At 40.2% G+C, this 18,687-nt stretch overlaps 1 protein-coding gene across 4 annotated transcripts; it reads left to right on the forward strand.

Annotated features, from left to right (window-relative positions):
- Window positions 1–5,445: 5,445 nt before the first annotated feature.
- cwo (transcription factor cwo) lies at window positions 5,446–18,199 on the forward strand. Of its 4 annotated transcripts, XM_030387940.2 has the most exons (4): window positions 5,446–6,924; window positions 15,082–15,205; window positions 15,744–16,065; window positions 16,126–18,199. In XM_030387940.2, the coding sequence occupies exons 1-4, from the start codon at window positions 6,866–6,868 to the stop codon at window positions 17,640–17,642; spliced, it is 2,022 nt and encodes a 673-aa protein (XP_030243800.1). In that variant the 5' UTR covers window positions 5,446–6,865; the 3' UTR covers window positions 17,643–18,199. The 4 variants fall into 4 exon arrangements, with proteins under 4 accessions (XP_030243800.1, XP_089112851.1, XP_030243802.1 ...); XM_089256725.1 differs by having other exon boundaries at window positions 14,521–16,065; XM_030387942.2 differs by lacking the exon at window positions 15,082–15,205.
- Window positions 18,200–18,687: the final 488 nt, after the last annotated feature.

Below are 18,687 nucleotides of genomic sequence, written 5' to 3' on the forward strand. Positions count from 1 at the left end.
AAATGCATGTAACAGGCAGAAGGGGGCGTGGCAGACCCCACAAAGTATATATATTCTTGATCAGGGCGACAAGCTGAGTCGATTTGGCGCGTCGATCTCAGAAGATATAAGATTTAGAGACTTCAATTTTTTTCTTAAATGTCCGTATATACAGCGCGCATATCGAGTTTATCTCAACAAATTGATAACTCATCTCGTTATTTTGTTATCGATAAAAAACCATATCGAAAATCAGTTTTAAAATTATATCTCCTACATCTTTAAAGATAAAGTCCCCAAATTTAAAATATATATTAAGATGCATTTTATACAATTTCGATTTTTGATAAAATTAATTTTTTATTTGTTTTTAATAGGTTGGTTCAGGGTAGTACCTAGTCGATCACTCTCGACTAGACTTTTCTTACTTGTTACGATTGTATAACTATTCAATTTAATTTTTAAATGTTAAAAGTGAATATTTATGCCATGTTTAACAATTAATGAAACAAAAATAAAACTTTTCTTTCGTATAACGTTTAAAATACTTTATTTAGAAACAAGTTTCCAAAATAATTACAATTAACCGCAATTTCTCTTCAATATACAAACTATAACACACAAGCTTTGCTTATTCAGCATTTTCGAACGTAAACTGTATTATTTAACAAGCTTCCACAGAAGGCACTAATATTTTCCCAGAACTCGGCTACAACGCATAAAGTGAGTATGAAATGGAGCTTTCGTTCCACTACGGCTTCGTCAGGGCTCGCAGTTTTATGCAATAGCTATAGCCATGACTACAATCACACACTATGAATAACCACACGTTCATACATATGTGTATGTATATGTATTTTGCTTTTACTCTTATCAGTTTACCGATATCAGTGTACTATGTTCATACGCATATATGTATGTACATTTTAATTAGATTTACCTCGACTTTGAAATAAAAAGTTTGGCAAAGCGATAAGAAAATGTGAGTTTTGCTTTTATTTATGTATTTGTTTTTTATTTGCTATTCGTTATCTCAGTTCATTTATAGAATCCAAAAGCGTGCACGACTTTGTGTTATATACCTCAAATTCAATTTGAGTGTACATACAAATCATCCTCATGAAATGTGATGCTAATCGAATGTAGTAAATTTATGAAGCAAGTTGTTTAGCACACACACCCATTTTATTTTGTTTCGGGGCCTTTCTTTCGAGCGGCTCTTGCGGGGCCTGGCCGGGTCGGCCTGGCCTGCGTCAAAGCTGCAAAGCTGCAAAGCTGCCCCGCCCCTCGGCTAAGCAATTTGATTAGCCGATGCTAATTTCAAGTGTAAATTGTGCATATGATGTCTCTAGTCAATATCTCTATATATTGTCAATATACATATAGTATATTCCAACCTGTAGCATATGCAAATCAGTTTCACTGCGGGCGATCGGGATGTGATTCACTGTAGATCAATACTTTAATATTTTACAAGCCACATTATTATATACTTTACCTGTCTTATACTGTATAGTAGTTGGACTTCATTTTTACGCTAGCATTGAATATTCATGACGTTACTGAAAAACGATACAAGAGTTGTACTCTATATCACAGCTGATTTGGTGATTTTATAAACTGTAGATTAGGTAAAGTCCAAGGAATCACAGAAAATTCAAATGCAACCTGAACCCATTTAAAATTTGAAATCATGGCATAATGGCTAAGATAAAGTTTATATTTTTTCATTGGAAACAAAAACGTATAATATTTGATCGTTTGGCTAAAAGACTTTTACAATATATCTGCTTTAACGATCTTTTAGGACTCAGTTTACCAATTCAGCGCTTCAATTTTGGAATGCAGATCGAGCAAGTATAGAAGAAAACCCATATTAGACTGTAGTAGTAAGTAAGAGTATAGCCGTAAATCTTCAAATATAAACAACACTAAAACGTAAGAGTAGAGCTAATTAATAAAGAATTTATGAGCACTTCACCATATAAAAAATAACAAGCTAGCTCACTTATTGATTCATATTTGTTGTGCAATATCTAAGATAATTGATACTATGGGGACGGCTTTAGAGTTGTTGTTGTTCATTCGTACATGTGCTCAGCAGTGGCTTCACAACATTTTCAAACAACAAACTGCTCATGGGTCGATTGTAAACACCTCTATACTATAAATGTAAGCTTGGCACACATGTACACACTGACATACAGACGACACGGATACAGATACGTTCAGATTATCGCATGCATACTCACACACTTAAACATTTAGTCGTATCTATGTGTATGGTGGCTCAGCCAGCGCTTGGAACTATGCCCACACAACAATCCACAAGTGTTTGTTTTTTTCCCGCTGCTAGTCGTGTTTATAAGAAAAAACAACAGCGGTGGCAACAACAACAGCAACAACAACCTTGTTCATCATCGTTTTAGTTGCTTAGCTTTTTGTCGCTTGATTGCATTTTATTTCTATGGAAATTCACAGGCCACGTAACGCATTTGGATTAGCAACACGTGACCATAACAAAAATCAACTATGCACATACTGGAATTGAAAGAAAAATATTTGTTTTTGAAGAGCAATTGAAACAATTTGAAGTTGAAGATAAGGCCACTTCTGTGGGTCTTGGCGTGGGCCTAGCGCGTGAATAGTTCAAAAGTTTTATAAACGGGCACGTGCCTTACGGGGCGTATGTGTAATGCGTGAATAGGCTTCGTATACGTAACACCATGTGATGAGGCATTTGCTAAGGGGCGTTGCACGTGCCACGGAACACATACATATGTATGTAGGTGCACGCATGCATGTGTATGTATGTACATATCGATAAGTGTACATGACTACACACACAGACATGCACAGTTGTAATTGTCCAGCTCAGACTGTGAGATCAGCAACAGCTACAGCAATGGCAAGGAATGCAACTTATGCAAGCCATTTCAGCCAGCGCCCATTTTCATTGCGCAGTGGACTTGGACACGTTTGTGACATTTGTTGATCGTGCTGGGCAGTGACTTGTTGCTTTGATTTGGTGTGACCTTTGCCAGAGCTATAAATAGATTGCATGCCTTTGTTAGTGGCGACCGCTGGCATTTAAATTTAATTAAAGTGCTGGAAAATAAAATGAAGTAAACAAACTTATATGTGCGTACACCTCCTATATGTATACGTATACGAATACGTATAAGGGATACGTATACGTACATATGTATGCGTATATATAAACAAAGTGCTGTGCTGATAATACTCACAAGCAGCTAAAACATTTGCACAACACGTGACCAACAACAAACTGGCATGTGTGTTGCGGTATGTGTGTATTTGTGTATATATACACAAACACAAATGGGTGTGTGTGTGTTTATTCATGCGTACATGTATTTCCAAACGTCTGTGTGTATGTAAAATGGCTGACACGCTCGCCTCGCGTGAGATATTACGTCATGCGCTATGAATTTTTTTCGTTGGCTGTGGCCGCTTTCAACGTGTCTTGATTAAAAAGCTGCTCACGCGTTCAGTAAAGAGGGAGCGCATTGTGAAAAGAGAAACAGTGACAGATAGCGAGAGAGATAGAGAGAGTGAGAGCGACAAAGAAACAAAGTGAGTGTAAGTGAGTAAGAAGTATGTATGGACTGCTCTGCCACTTCGCTGGTTGTGTTGTTCATGAGCAGCCAACTCAGCGTATGATTATTATTTCGATTAATAATAACACTTATATGTGTTATATGTATATGTATATCATATATATGCATACATACATAAGTGTATTTATAAAGGCGTCGAGTGCTTAAATACTATAAAAACAAAATGTCAGCCGACTGCGAGAGCTTGCGCTTTGCATGAATGTGTGCCTGTGAGACAATCGCTTTGTTGCCAGGCAATCCTCGCTCCGTCGCAATTCGCCGTCAAACGTGGCCGTCGTTGTTGTCGCCGCCCAATGTAACAGCTGCGAATCGCTTTGGAATTTGTCACGTTCACGTGTTTTATTATGTGCCGCTGCTGCTGCTGCTGCTGCTGCCGTTGAGCGTAGAGACTGTTGTTGTTTTGCTTAATTTGCCTTGGGCTTCTACGTTGTGTTTTCTTTATTTCTTTGTTGTTGTTTGCGTCTGCCTTTCGACTTGAAAGCTGTCAGACAAACATAACAGAAACAACAACTGCAAAGGCAAAAAAGCACGCAGCGCACGCCCCATTGACCATTGAGCTCTATAACGGTAATCTTTATATGCATATGTACGTGTAGGTGAACGTTTACTATCAATAAAATAATCGAAAAGTTTTTTCCTGCCTGAATGTCTGCACTATGCTTGTACACATTTATTTTTAACAATCACTCAATCAACAATAAGTACTATAGTCGGTATAGTAAATGCTTATTAATAACACCAACGCATACCAATACATGTTCACATATGTGTATGCAAGTAATTCACACACAACTAACTATGGTAGTGCTTTCATTTCCATAATAAACATTAACATAATATTTTAGCAGATACATTTGTGAATACAGGTACGTACATATATGCCTATATGCCTCCAGTAAATTTATTACGTACACACACACTTTTATATGTAAGTGGAATGCATATTCTTTTGTATTATTCGAATAGGGCTATGAACTGCGCTTCCAAGCTATTTCTGGTGCATGCAGCTTGAAAATTGTTCTGAATGGTCATCAGAGAACCTTTTAACTTCAAAACTATTCTTTAACAGAGGTTGGCATATTTTGTATCTTAGTTCTATTTACAATTATTGTAGTTTGAAAAATGAGCTCTAAATAAAAATAAGTAAACGCGATTATATAATTTACAGCTTTAACAACAATTGATCAGTGTAACCTATACATTTCATATTTGAACAAATATGTTCAGCTCAGACCCACTGTGGCAATCACGTTCGCCGCGCACGAAATGCGATAACATCAACGCACGCTCGCACACACTCAAATAGATCTGAAAGCCAACGCATACCAGCACACACGTATGCGCACACAATCGCATTCACACACATACCAAAGTCAGCCGCAGTACAACATGACTTGACAAAGTGCTTCGCTCAGTGTCAGCGGGGCGGTTTCTCTCTCGTTTCTCTCACGTTTCCTAGCTCTTTTGCCATTTTACTGCTCGCATACCCGAGGCACGTCATCTTCTCTCACGAACTGCTCACAGTATTTGGTCTCGTGTTGTGTATATGTGCACACTTAGCATGAAGTTAAGTTGGATTACTATTCAGTTTGTGACAGAGATGTAACTGCGTTGACAAACTAATAAATTTCAGTCATATATTTAGTTTGTGAAACATCAGAATGGGTTATATTCAACAAATATATGTATGTAATATTTATTAAAAGTTGCAAATACACTCGTTGATTTTTAGATATGTACATATGTACATGTTGTAGTTTGGGTAGGGTATTAAGCTTTCGATGCGCGACTTTTGCTTTTACCGCTTGGTTTTAATTTTAGCCCGTTCGCCGCGTATTTTTCATTCATTTCAATTCGACCGTTCGTAGTGAGCAGTTGATTTTAGCAGCGTTTCGGACAGCGCAAGTGTTTTAACACTAAAAAAGAAGAAAAGAAATACAAAGTTATAGCAGCAGCAGCAACAACAAATTACACGCATACATACACAAGTAAATATATATACATACGTATATACAAAGTGCTTTGTAGTAAAATATACAAATACACGCAAACGGTGCGCACACAATACGCGGCTGCTGGTAAAATTCCACTGTGAAACGAAGGAAGTTGTGTATTAACAAAATAAATACAAAATAATTCAAAGTACAAAACGTGTATATCGTTGCCGTGTGACAAAAAAAAAAAAATCACGTTTTTCGACAATCGTTTGCTTTTGGAGCTGTGCGGTGCGGAGCAGGTGGCTGTGTGTTCGTGTGTGGCAGAGAGCAAGTCCCGCGACCAAAAACGAGACGTGAGTGCAAAGAAATTTCAAGGTTTCCAACGTAGGCGCATCAGCTGCAGAAAACGCGTGGGCCAAAAGCAAGCACGGGCGCGGCAGAGCCAGAGGCAGAGGCTGGTCTAAGACAATTACATATCTGAGGCCAAGGCTTACATTGGTCCAACAAGTGCGGTTAAATTTCCACCTAAATAAACGTCCTACAAACTGTCGTCTCTCAATAAAAATTAAGCCGCATATACATATGTGCACGTATGTACATAAGTGTGTGTGTGCGTGTATGTACCTAGTGTGTGCATACGTGTGAGCAATTTGTGTATATAAATAAGCCTTATCTCACCCGTTGCTGTCTTTGTTATCGGCACAGTAACAAAAACAAAAGGCCGCCACTGCTGATAAGGAGAACAGTCATCCCTTAACAGTCAACAGATAATTGACGCCGCATATCAAAAGTCGTTCACTCTTCAAGTGATTCTAAAATAAACACAGAAGCTAAATTCGAAATGTTATGCTACATGTGAAACGGGCGAGCGTGTCATAAGTGTTCGAAGAGTATTGGATATTTAAGTCTGATACAAGTACAAATTGCAGTAAATATTTACAGTCCCCAGTCAAAATCTAAAAATTGAAATTGTTAGAATAATCAAATAAGTTGCTAAGCAAGTTGTGCTGTGCGAACCCACCATACAATTGAACAGAGCAACAATTCGTAATTCGCCGCAATAAATTCGCCGTGGCCGACAACCTGTTTGCTGTCATACGAATTCGTGCGCTCACTCGCCGGCATTTTATCTTGTCTTTTCTGCATTGACGTCGAGAGCGAATACCTTCCACCATTCCACCACAACAGCAAGTAACGTCGACGCAGCAGGAGCAGCAGCAGCAGCAGCAGAGGATATCAGCAAACGAAAATTTGCCCAGGAGCGTCACCTCTAGCAGCAGCCGCCGGAGTCTCAGCAGCAACAGCAGCATGGAGCCCTATTGGAGCGAGGCAAACGGACATGCAGCACATCCGGTTAAGTATGAGAGGTAGGTATATATACCAAAGGCATTTTGCCAGAGCACTCCACCACCACAAGAACAACAACTAGGACAACTGTAAACAATAATGAACAATGAACATACTCACTTTCACCTGCCCGCGCTTAAGTTTATGCATAAATTACAGTTAGTTTAATTTTAAATCGTGTCTAAGCTGTAGGCTAAGTTAGCAGGCGGCATTGTAACGGTACACATAGTAACATGTGTGAGTATTTCTGTGTGTGCGTCTGTGTGTATGTCAGTTTGCGATTGGGCGTGGATCGTGAGGCTATTTTTGGCAGTTGAGCAAAATGAAGAAGGAAAAAGAAGCAAAAATTAAGTGAAAAACAAATGAAAACGTGGGCAGACAGACTCGCGTTCGCTTGACGCCTTTGACTCTATTTTTAAAATGGATTTTAGTTGATGTATTTATTTATGCAAACATTTTGCAAAAACACTGGCAAAATACAACACACACGATTGGGCAAACGTGACGCTCACTTTTGGGGGCTTACCCCTTCTTTCTCTCTCTCCTTTTCAATATGTATTCTGAACTTGAATTCGTGTGGAATTTTGTTTTTGTTTTTTATTCTGGGCAGTAGTCAAAACAACGTGTGTGCCTATAATATGTATAATTTATCTATATGGATTTATGCATATTCATACTATCGTGCATATAGCAAGTTTTTATGAATAACTAAGAGCTTGGCCCAACCGGACTGATTGGTTTTATAAATCGCCCGCTTATATTCTCACTAAATGTCAACGGCCAAAATGCTTTAGGGCTATAAATAGTCCATTGGAGCGCTCATTTCAGTGGCTTTTGTGGGCGTGTTGCTCTCACACAAGCAAGCACTCACGCACACTTTGTGTGTATGTGCTTGTTGTGTTTACTAGTCGGTGTCCTTTTGAAGGTCAGCAACTGTTGTTGATTGTTTGTTTTTTTTTTTTTTTTTTTGTTGCTGTCTATTTTCGTGTCCAGCAGAATGACGCCTTTAAGTGATTTTCTATAAATATGCTCCCCTATTAAGTGCACCCATTCCAATTGGCCATTCGTCAAATATACAGCACTCATTTGCTTAATTAACGCTATAATTAATATATTGACAAATCCATTTACCAATAGCTAAGCACAGATGCTGTCTTGCCCATGCTCTTTTATTTAAGATCAATCATTGAGACACTCAAGGCTCACGTGAGCAATAAATTAAGTCCAGACATGACAAGTTAAGGCAATTAGCCAAACTGCGAGGCATTTCGAGGGTTATCTGTGGGTTATACATACATACATTTATATATATTTTCGTAGGCATACGAATATATTTTTATGTATATATATAAATGAATATAATTATGTATACATAAACTTGAATTAGAATAGGCCCTTGAACAGTAAATATTTAGATACATCTTTCCGTTATGAATCAGGAAATTAGAAAGAGAACCCGAAAAGAAAATTATCGAAATTAAAGGAGTTTCCAGTTTTGGCCACCTTATCGCCAGCATTATCATCGTGACGGTTATCGCAATCTTTGTCGCGCTCGATATCATTATCATGATATTGTTTGCCAGTTTATTCAAGTCGTCACTTGGCACTTGAAGTTAACACACGTCCGCGCAGCCGTCATATATTTACAACGTATATAATTTACTCTAGCGATGCTTTAATCAACAAACAACAACTCAACTAGTACAATCATGTCATCCATAAAAGAGATAAACAAGCACGCGATAAAAGCGAATTTCTGGTGACGCACATGGTTGTGTGTACTTAACGGATAACTGAGCTATATATTTTACATGTGTATGTCTGCTCATATATAGTATATATATGTATATACATATGTATATCTAATATTCCTGACAAGGAGTGTGGGCTGTGCAAAAATATGTGAGATCTCGGGTTTGTTGCACGACGAGGCAGCTGCTCCACATACCAAACTCAAATATGCAGCTGTCTCTCGTTGTTTTCGATTTCGGGATCTTTGAGACATCGTTACCCCAGCCACTCCCAGTGATAAGCAACAAGTAATTGGTGATTAGTGATTTGTGATCTGCATTTTAGTGGCTATTGGTGAGAGACTGCAACGAGACAAACCTAAGAAAGTGTGTTTGTTTGCTGGCCACGTTTGTGTTACATGATGAAATCCTGTCAGCTGTTGCACGTTCGTCATGTAGATTAAGCAACGCACAAATGTTCAGCAAGACAACACGTCAAAGCTAGCCGCAATTAAACGAATTTATATACACCGATATAGATACATATATATATATAGATATATATGCTTATATATGTATGTACATACACTTTAGTGATCTATTTCAAATATATCAATATAGCGAAGTTAAACAACAACAAACGCATGCTTGTGCTCTATAAATAACAAATAAAAATTCATATACGCACACACACACACACACACACAAACACATACATTGATGAGTATGGGCAAAATTTTCAAATTGGAATAGCGGCGTACACTGATTCCAATTTCGAATTGGATTCCAAACGCCATTCGGAATCGCTTCGGCTTATCGTCAGCGTTCGGCCATTGCCATCCCCGACACAGGCACGTACACACGATCATTTCCATGCAGTTCTTTTCATGCAAACACACCCATGCACACAGACACACACACACACACACGCAGACCCTCTGTCTGCATACATATATGTATGTACATTCATATGTGTTCCACATATACATACGTTCCACACTGAATGTTTATATTTGAGCTCGTGAGATTCCTCGTGCCGTTTGACAAACGTGAGGCAGATATTGAGAAATTCACAAAACAATCATAATATGCATATCTGTCTGAGTGTGTGTGTCTGTAGCTGTGTCTATATCTGTGTGTAAATGTATCTTTTATTTTTCCGCGCTGTGATTAATACGCGCTGCACTCATTGGGGCCTGCGCCGGGGCAGGTGAGTCAGCGGCGACACATGAGCTGGGCCCGCATTGCATTTGATTGCCTCTAAATGATTCAAATGGATATATTTATATGTCTTTTGACCTAGTTATCAAAAGTATTTGATGCGTGAGTGTGTGTGAATGTGTGATATTTGTGTGCCCTAACAATGAATACGTATGTGTGTCTCGAAATATACATATTACAAATTTCAAAATATTATGCTTAAATTAATTTACACTAGAAATATGTGGAGACTTAACTCAACAATGCTACTTGAAAGCTTACTTAAAAGGAAAAAACTTGAAAACTCTGTAACAAGTTTATATTATTTTATAGGAATTTGAAAGATATCGAGTCTTAAGGCGAATTCTCTGTAAGGATTTAACTTAAAAAGTCGAATTTTGAATTCTTGAATTTAACAAGAGAAACTTATTATCTTCTACTCTGTTCTGGACTTGGATAGTTTTTATTTTGAATTATTATTACTGAAATCTTATTTATATTGCAAGATAAATGTTGAATGATATGTTATGGGATTTATTGAAATTTCGAATACTAAAGCATACACTATGTTACTTGAATGAATATTTCAAAGGAATGACATTATCAAATGAATATTATCAAATATTCTTGCAGGATAGCTCTTAATATAAATAATAATTATTATTTAAATTTTCTTATATTCAAAACAATTTAGTGAGAGTATACGATAATATCTAATTCCTTTCAGATTTACTCTCAAGTAAGATTGCTGAATATGCTCTAATATTTAAATATTTCATATAGGAATTCGAATAAAATAATATTTATCTTACAGCAAATTTTGATATATATAGAATCTTGAGGCATACCCACTTGGTATAGTTGGAATAGTTGGCTTTTGGCGGTTTATTTTTGTATGGATCAAGCAATGTTCATTTCCGCTGCATCGTCATTTTGCCAACGTTACAGCTACATATAGGAATATTTATATTTATGCATATTGATATATGTTGATATATGTATATGTATGTGTGCGGGCGTAACATGTGGCGTATAAGCAATGCAGCTGTGTGAGTCGTGTAGCACTCAGCGTCTGTGCTCAATTGAGCTAGTTGCTTTGTAAATTATTGTTGTTTATGTTTATTGAATCGCAGAAGCACGCCAGCATAAAGTTTACTGAGCGTGAAGAATCGGAATATAAATAGATGACTTGAGGCAGTTGTGTTTCGCATTCGTGTCTGTTGCTATGCACTGCTCTCGACACGTGGACACGTTTTGCTGTGTTGCAGTTCACTTAGACTTTTTTCCTTCTGTTTTGTTGAATAAGCAATTGGCACTCGGCACTTGGCACTGGGCTCTCCATTGAGCGAGTGCTTTGGTCACTATATCACGTGTACAGTCAGCCATGGCTATATCTATACATAATGCTAATTAAAAAGTTTCAGCTGGGCAACTGCAACCGGTTTGCGTGTGATTTCCAGTTTTCTCAAGCATAACAGATCAATCTCACGTGATCGCAGCTAAAGTCAACAACAAGTCAACTGGTTTTTATAGCAAAAATAAAAACTAATAAAACGAAAAATTCCAGCACTTGTATGCGGTTCTAATAATACTTTGGCAATTGCTAAATTGCTCTTGCTTGCGACTGTTGCCCGGCGGCTGCCCTGCACGAGCGATTGTTTATATGGTCTATTTATCTTATCAGCCACGTCGCAGACTGCTGCAGGTGCAGTCAAGGTTATGGCGGGCCAATGGTCGGCCTGAAGCTAGTCTCCATGTCGTGCGGGCTCTCAGTGCGAACAAATTTTGTTTTCCCTTAATATTTTTGTGTGTTCTCTGACGCTAATTTACCAAGGCAAAGAAATGAATTTATTATATTTATATTTCTGTTTACTTTTTGTTGTTTTCCCCCTACGCAGCGCGTCATCTCTCGCATCGTCTCTAGTGTTTTTCACTTTTTTATTCCATTTCATTTGCCTTTTTTTTGTGGCATTTCACAATTGGCGGCAGACGTTGCCATTGGCGACAAGACAACTGAAGTGTGGAAATATGAAAATTCTCTAATGTGAAGCGAAGGTCTCCCTCGTTTGACACACATTTCGTATCGGAAGTGCTTGACATTGAGTTCTTGGGTCGCGTTTACATAATTGTTTATACAGTCATTGATAGAAATTGACAGGAATTGGCTCAAACTTGTTTATATGACGAAAAATTTTCCACTTAGTCAGCTCATGAATCATCTGCTGAGATGAAAACATTCACACATTATTTAATCTGCTTTGTAGATCACAAGAGCATATACATTTATTATGTTATATATTTCTATATTTCCGAGCAGCCGCACTATCTTTGTTGTTTATTTACAAAACTAGCTTACTACATGTGCGGGCAATCTATTGAGTGGTGCTCGGGTAACTTCGAGGCGTACATACATGACATAAAGTACTATCTGAAAGTCAGAAAGTCATGTGAATCAATAGTGAACATTCGTGAATATGTACATGAGTGTGCACCTGTTTAAAGCGCTCTCATATCACGTGTAGCTGTAAAGATATCTTATCTATGGGCGCAAATAACAACTGGCAACCGTAAAGCTAGCCATCAATGGAATATAATTCCATTATTTGTAGGTTAACGCACGATATCGCGAAAACAACTTTTGAGGGCGTGCGTGTGCAAAACATTATAATTAGAGCATACAGGTGATTCACGACTAAATTAATTCATCACGAAATTCATAATGAACTGAAGGAAGTCTGGAGCCATTTAGCATTCAATTCCTCACTCACACCTCTAAGAGTATTCGAACTTCTGCGCCTTTCTATTTCAGCTAATGCGTTTTGGGGCATGCGTCCGATGGCCGTTCATGCTGTTGGCAAACAACGTGTGGCTGATCAACAGTTGGCGTCATTCGGCTTGCGAACTACCTGTCGCATAGACGAATTTTTGACTGCACTTCTGCAGTCTTCTGGGTTGATGGCTGGCTCATCTCTAAAATTAAACGAGCGCCGCTGCTTGCCAATTACTTAATAGCTGAAAGTGCGACGACGATGTTTTTGGCCCAATGGCCCCCAGGTTCGAAAACGCCAACGCGAGCCGTTGCCAGTTGGGGCGGCTTCCAAGGGGGCGTGTTCGTCGGGATCAATGTTCACTGTTCAATGTTCAGGGCATCGCGTCGCTATTTCATGAATCAAGCGAGTGATTTGGCAATGACGCCGTCCAACAGGTCCAAGGGTCGACGATTGTTACTTGAGAATGCAGCGAAAAAATACCCACACGCCCTGCACACGGGCCGGGCTGCCCAGTGGGCGGCCGCCCATCAGCCGGGCTAGCTGGCTGACCCTTTTGCTAAGTGCATGCAAATATAGTGAGAGTGCTGAAAGCCTTTAATTGAACCCTGAGCGCGCATTACTTATACGACACGTGCGCCAGGCGGTGTGCGTGACATTTACAGCGTTGTCCAGATTGCATATTTGATCCAGGGTGTTGCCAGAGTGTCCGAGCGGTTCTCCTAAGTTAAGTAGGCGCCGATGTCTGAATTTCAAGATTTCACAAGCGTTTACTGCGCGGGGGATAAACAAACAAGATTGAAGCGCCGTACACTGGCAAAAACTGGTATTCCGTGCGTCTGTATGAAGCATACACACACACACACACACAAGTTTATGCATGTGTGTGTGTTTAAATATTGTTTACATATTCGACGAATCGTTGCGTGTTGCTGCTTATCGCAGTCGTCGCAACTCTTCTAGTGTTTTCTGGTTCGGTTTATTTCGTGCATGTTCGTATGGCCCAGCAGCAGATATGGTTTATAGCTACTTGTATCGCTTGTAATCGGGAGTTTGCTTAGCCAATTAGACATTTCTTATGAACCTAATCTTGGTTAACATCAAGGACAGAAATAGATATCAATTACCTAAATAACAATCATGAAGTATTTTCTAAAAATATTATTTGGACTTCTCTTCTTTTGTGCATAGAAAAATATCATAAAACAATAGATTTTATCACTTTTCTGTGCCACCCATTGATATTTGCTGGTAAATTTAGAACATATATCTATAGTATTTCTATTCGGAATATACCCTTTTCATTTGTTTGTTTGTCTTTTGCTTTTATATTTCCGATAGCTTTGTTTGTTTGGGTCACAATTGGTGCTCGTTGTTAATATTGAAATGCTTGCAATTTTTTTTCTTTCTTTTGATTCTGTTTATTTATTTACTTTTTGCCGCACTTGGCAACTGTTTTTATTGTTTCTTGTATTTTTAAGAGAATTTTTTCCGCAGTGACATCTTATTTGAATACAATACAATTTATTATTCAATTTCGTTGATTTTAAATGTTTTCTTCTTGTTTTTAACTTCCGACATATGCGATTTAGACTGTCTACGACGACTATACCAATTATATGTTTAGTAAGGCTAGTTGACTTATTTAAGAGATTATTTAAAAGACTCAACTATTACGAACATAATAGCTCACGAAAGATCCTGCCAGAAAGTGTTGAAAAACGTTTTGATTTTTGTATTAGTGTAAGTATTGCTGTGTTTCTGTGTGTGTGCGTGTGTGTGCGTGCCGAGTTGAATATATAGCTGGGTATGTTTTTAATGCATTTAAATCTACATAGAATGCTAACTGTATTTTAAAGCACTTTTATCCTCTTTTACTACAACACACAACAAAACAAATCGCCTCGTCTGATTTTAGCCAAGCGACTACGTGGGGTGCAGAATCGGGGACTCTCGGATTAGCTGCTGGTTGACTACCAACTGTGGAACGTAATAGGACAAAATGAGATATTGAGATATCTGTAAGAGAGAGACAGAGAGGGAGAGAGAGAGAGAGTATGACATAGAGGGAGAGGGACGACGCGCGACTGACTGAGATTGTATTCACATTTCGATTAATAAACAAATTCTTTTTATTTCTTTCAAATTGCAGCCTTAGTTTATTGCTTAGATTTACTTCATTTTGAAACGAATAAAGAATCGATCACAACAATAAAATGAACCACACATAATTTAACTACATAATAATATTTAGAATAATTAGTCTTACGCTCTCTATTCCTAAGTCAGTTTAAGTTATGCGCCTAATAAATGCATTACTAAAACAATGAAAACGAATGAAAAAAAAAAACAAAAAAAGAAAAAAAAAAAAAAAAAAACCGAAAATTTGACAAACTTTTGATTAAGATTTGGACTTATTTGTGTTTCTTATCCTTCCCACTTCTTTTTGCATATGATACAAAACGCATACGAATTATAGCGAAGCAGCAGTCTCCAGTTTTCCTTATTGCACAGAATCTAGCTTAAATTTTTCAACATCAGCAACAGCATACAGCGAGGATGATGCTGAATATGCCACGGGACGCCGTAACAAAACATCGAGGGTAAATATTACAATTTCAGAGCGACTAATCGCGACACTAATCAAATTCGAAAACAAGATCAAAGGATCAAAAGATAAAGCGCCCGAGTAACAAGTTTATTGCTCGTACTCATTATGTAACTGATTACTGGGGACCGATGACCGATGACTGATGATTGGTTGGTATTGGTTGGTTGGCAATGGCCGCGATGTCGATGTCGATGACAACGCCCACAACTCACACGCCTACAACTCACACAGAACGCACACGCACATCATCCCGAGAAGTTGGCCGCCGCTTTTGACCCTTTTTTATTGTACTCAAGCATTTAAAGAAAATAAAAACTACAAAACCGTTTCCAAATTAGTGAATTTGATAAAAAATAAAAAACCGAAAAATGAAGAAACATTCAAGTATTAAAAAATAAAAATCAAAAAAACAGTGGAAAGACTCATTACTTAGCATAATGGTCCAGAAGCTCCATGATCTTTTACTCACTAGTCGCTTAGGCACTCGTCGAGCTGCTTCTAATTGTTCTCCCCTTTGTCTGCCCCAACAGCAAGACCCTCTGTCGCATCGCATCATTGAGAAGCGTCGCCGCGACCGCATGAACTCCTGCCTGGCCGACCTGTCGCGCCTCATACCGCCACAGTATCAACGCAAGGGGCGTGGCCGCATCGAGAAGACAGAGATCATCGAGATGGCCATCCGGCATCTGAAGCACCTGCAGAGCGAGATCCTGCAAAAGGAGAGCGAGTACCGCAGCGGCTACATGGACTGCATGAAGGAGGCGGCCAAGTTCCTCTACGACAGTCAAATGCAGGACTTCTGCTACCGCCTTCTGGCCCGCCTGCAGGAGCACATCGACGAGGTGTTCAAAGGTACACGAATCCGTTTCTCTCCACCTTGAATGTATGTTAATGGATCTTTCTCTTTGCCAGCCGACTGCTACAAGTCCAGCCGCAGCTGCCACATGCCGGACAATGTGAGCGCCTCCAGCGGCAGCCCCCATCAGGCCTACCATCCGCCGCTGTGCCATCTGCGCGACATGCTGGGCGCCTCGGATGTGGAGCACAGCAACGATCACAATGATGTCAAGGATCTAAGCTTTCGCAACCATCTCAATCAGCTGCACCGCAGTCAGCAGGCGACCGCAGCGGCCGCTGCTGCTGCCGCGGCGACCAATGCCAGCACATCGTCGAGCGCCAGCATGGAGGGGCCGAGCGGGACCAAGCTGGCTGCGGGCAATGGCAGTGTCAATGGCATCGCTGCCGATAACATACCCACCAACTCAACGGGCTCCAATACTGCCAGCAGCAATGCGGCCAGCTCGACCACGTCGACGTCCACATGCCACACGCTGACCAAGATGCCTGTGGGGGCGGCAGCGATTGCTGCGCACCAGCAGCCGCATCAGGCGGCGGTGATTACGTCGACGGCACCCCACCACCACACGGACAGCAGCCAGCAGGACTTTGAGTCCTCGCACGAGCCGATGCTGCACACGGACACCTCGAACATGCATTCGCCGCCCCCGCGGGATGCACTGCTGCAGCAGCACGCGCACCTCGGCCACAGTCATCATACCACGGACAGCCAGCTGTCGGCGAGGATGCGCAACTACTCGGAGTCCTCGCACGAAATCGAGCACAACAACAACTACAAGTATAAGAACCACATCAAGGAGCGCTTCGTGCACGAGCTGCACGACGAGGAGACGAGCAGCGAGCACGCGCCGCACCTGCAGAACGAGCACTCGGACTTGCATGCGCTGTCGGAACACTCCAAGGATGGCACCGAGCCGGAGATAGCGCCCATCATGGCCAAGAAGCGAAAACTGGCCGAGGCAGCGGCCGCCGCAGCAGCCGGCTGCAACGGGGATCTGCCGCTGGACGTGCACAGTGAGGCGAGCAGCATCAATCCGGCACGCCCCATGGGCCCGGTGCGTGACGACAAGCCCTCCTTCAGCTTCAGTGATATCAAGGACATCAAGTCGGAGCTGCACAATACCAATTCCAATTCTAGTCCGCTGCTGGCCAAGCTCAGCGCTGCGGCTGGCGCCCAGCTGAGCACGCCGAGCAGCACAACGGCGCCGCTGCCGTCCCGGCACTCGTTCACTGTGCCCATCTTCGCGCTGCACGGCCAGGGCAACTACTACGTGCCACTGAACGTGGACTACAATGCGCTGGTGCCGTACCTCAATGGCGTCGATCTGCTCGAGAAGAGCTACACCAGCATGCCCGTGGTGCATCCCATCAACATCAATGTCAACTTTATGCCCAGCTCGTCGTCCTCATCGCTGCTGGCGGCGGCAGCGGTCGCTGCTGGTGCTGCAGCCGTTGCTGCTGGCAAGCAACAGGGCGTAACAGCCGCGGGCACGGCACCGCTTAGCGACAGCTCGGCAGCGGTTGCTGCGGCTGTAGCTATGGCCAAGCAGGCCATGCGCAGCAGCTGGTAAGCAGCGGCAATGGAAGAGAACAAGTCTACCTCACTACTTCTGTGAATAATCATCAAATGATTGATTCCTAATTTTGTGCGAAATTCAAGCTGTTGGGAGTCGACTTGGAAACAACAGTATAAACACACACTCACACACACACACATACACATTACTATTATTCTTCTGTACATATAAGGAATGCAGCTCGAGGACATTGAGCAGCCCAGTTCGGAACTGGGCGCTGTTGAGTGACCCCATGAGCATAGTCCACACTCACGTGCTACGGCTGTCAGCCAACTAAATGCAAATTAAAAAGATCTGTATAGAACTCTGTAAAGGTCTATGAGAAATTCACACAGACAGATATGGACATCAATTGAGATGCGCCAGTCTGATGCCAAGAACCAGCCCACGTTAGGAAAATCTAATGGATTCAAACTATAGTTAATTGTGAATTAAATGTATTTTTAGATGTGTAACACTTTTTGCAACTATAATAAGCGTTGTGGTTTCAAATCGGGCTCCAAGTGCGTTTTTTAAATAAATAAATATTCGTAAAGCACTAGTCAAATCAACATTTAAGCAACAAAACAAAATACAATGAAAAAGAGAAAGAGAAAAAAATAAATGGATGTGTACATATTGATATCTTCTTACAAATTATATAAAAGTTATCCTAAGTTGATGAGCTAGCCTAGAAATTGTATTTAAGTGTTTTTTTTTATCCAAAACTCTTGGACGAAGCTAGAAAAGCAGTTAAATTTTGTTAAAGTTTATACCAAATTTCATTTTCGAAATGGGGTTTATTTCGATGAACGTGTACATTTCTGATTCATCGCTGTTGTCGTCATTAGTCTTAATAAAATCTATGTTTATAAGTTGTGACATGTTAAATGCCCTTCAAATTCGAACATCTATATAAAGAAATAACAGAACAGAAAACAAAAAATATAAAAAAAAATCCAAACAAATTGAAATCAAATTATTTTCGAAAAATATTTGCTGCTTATAAACTTAAAGTTTATGCACAATATATATTCATGTTTTAGGGATTTTAATAATA

Source organism: Drosophila navojoa, chromosome 2 (assembly GCF_054131105.1).
Source record: "Drosophila navojoa isolate 15081-1374.11 chromosome 2, UAZ_NAV_1.0, whole genome shotgun sequence".
In the NCBI taxonomy this organism is placed as follows: Eukaryota; Metazoa; Arthropoda; class Insecta; order Diptera; family Drosophilidae; genus Drosophila; species Drosophila navojoa.

Coding starts and splice junctions, on each gene's coding strand:
- cwo (XM_030387940.2), top strand. CDS start 6,866: ATGGAGCCCTATTGGAGCGAGGCAAACGGACATGCAGCACATCCGGTT. Junction 6,925..15,081: donor CATCCGGTTAAGTATGAGAG/GTAGGTATATAT, acceptor TACGAATTATAG/CGAAGCAGCAGTCTCCAGTT. Junction 16,066..16,125: donor CATCGACGAGGTGTTCAAAG/GTACACGAATCC, acceptor TCTCTTTGCCAG/CCGACTGCTACAAGTCCAGC.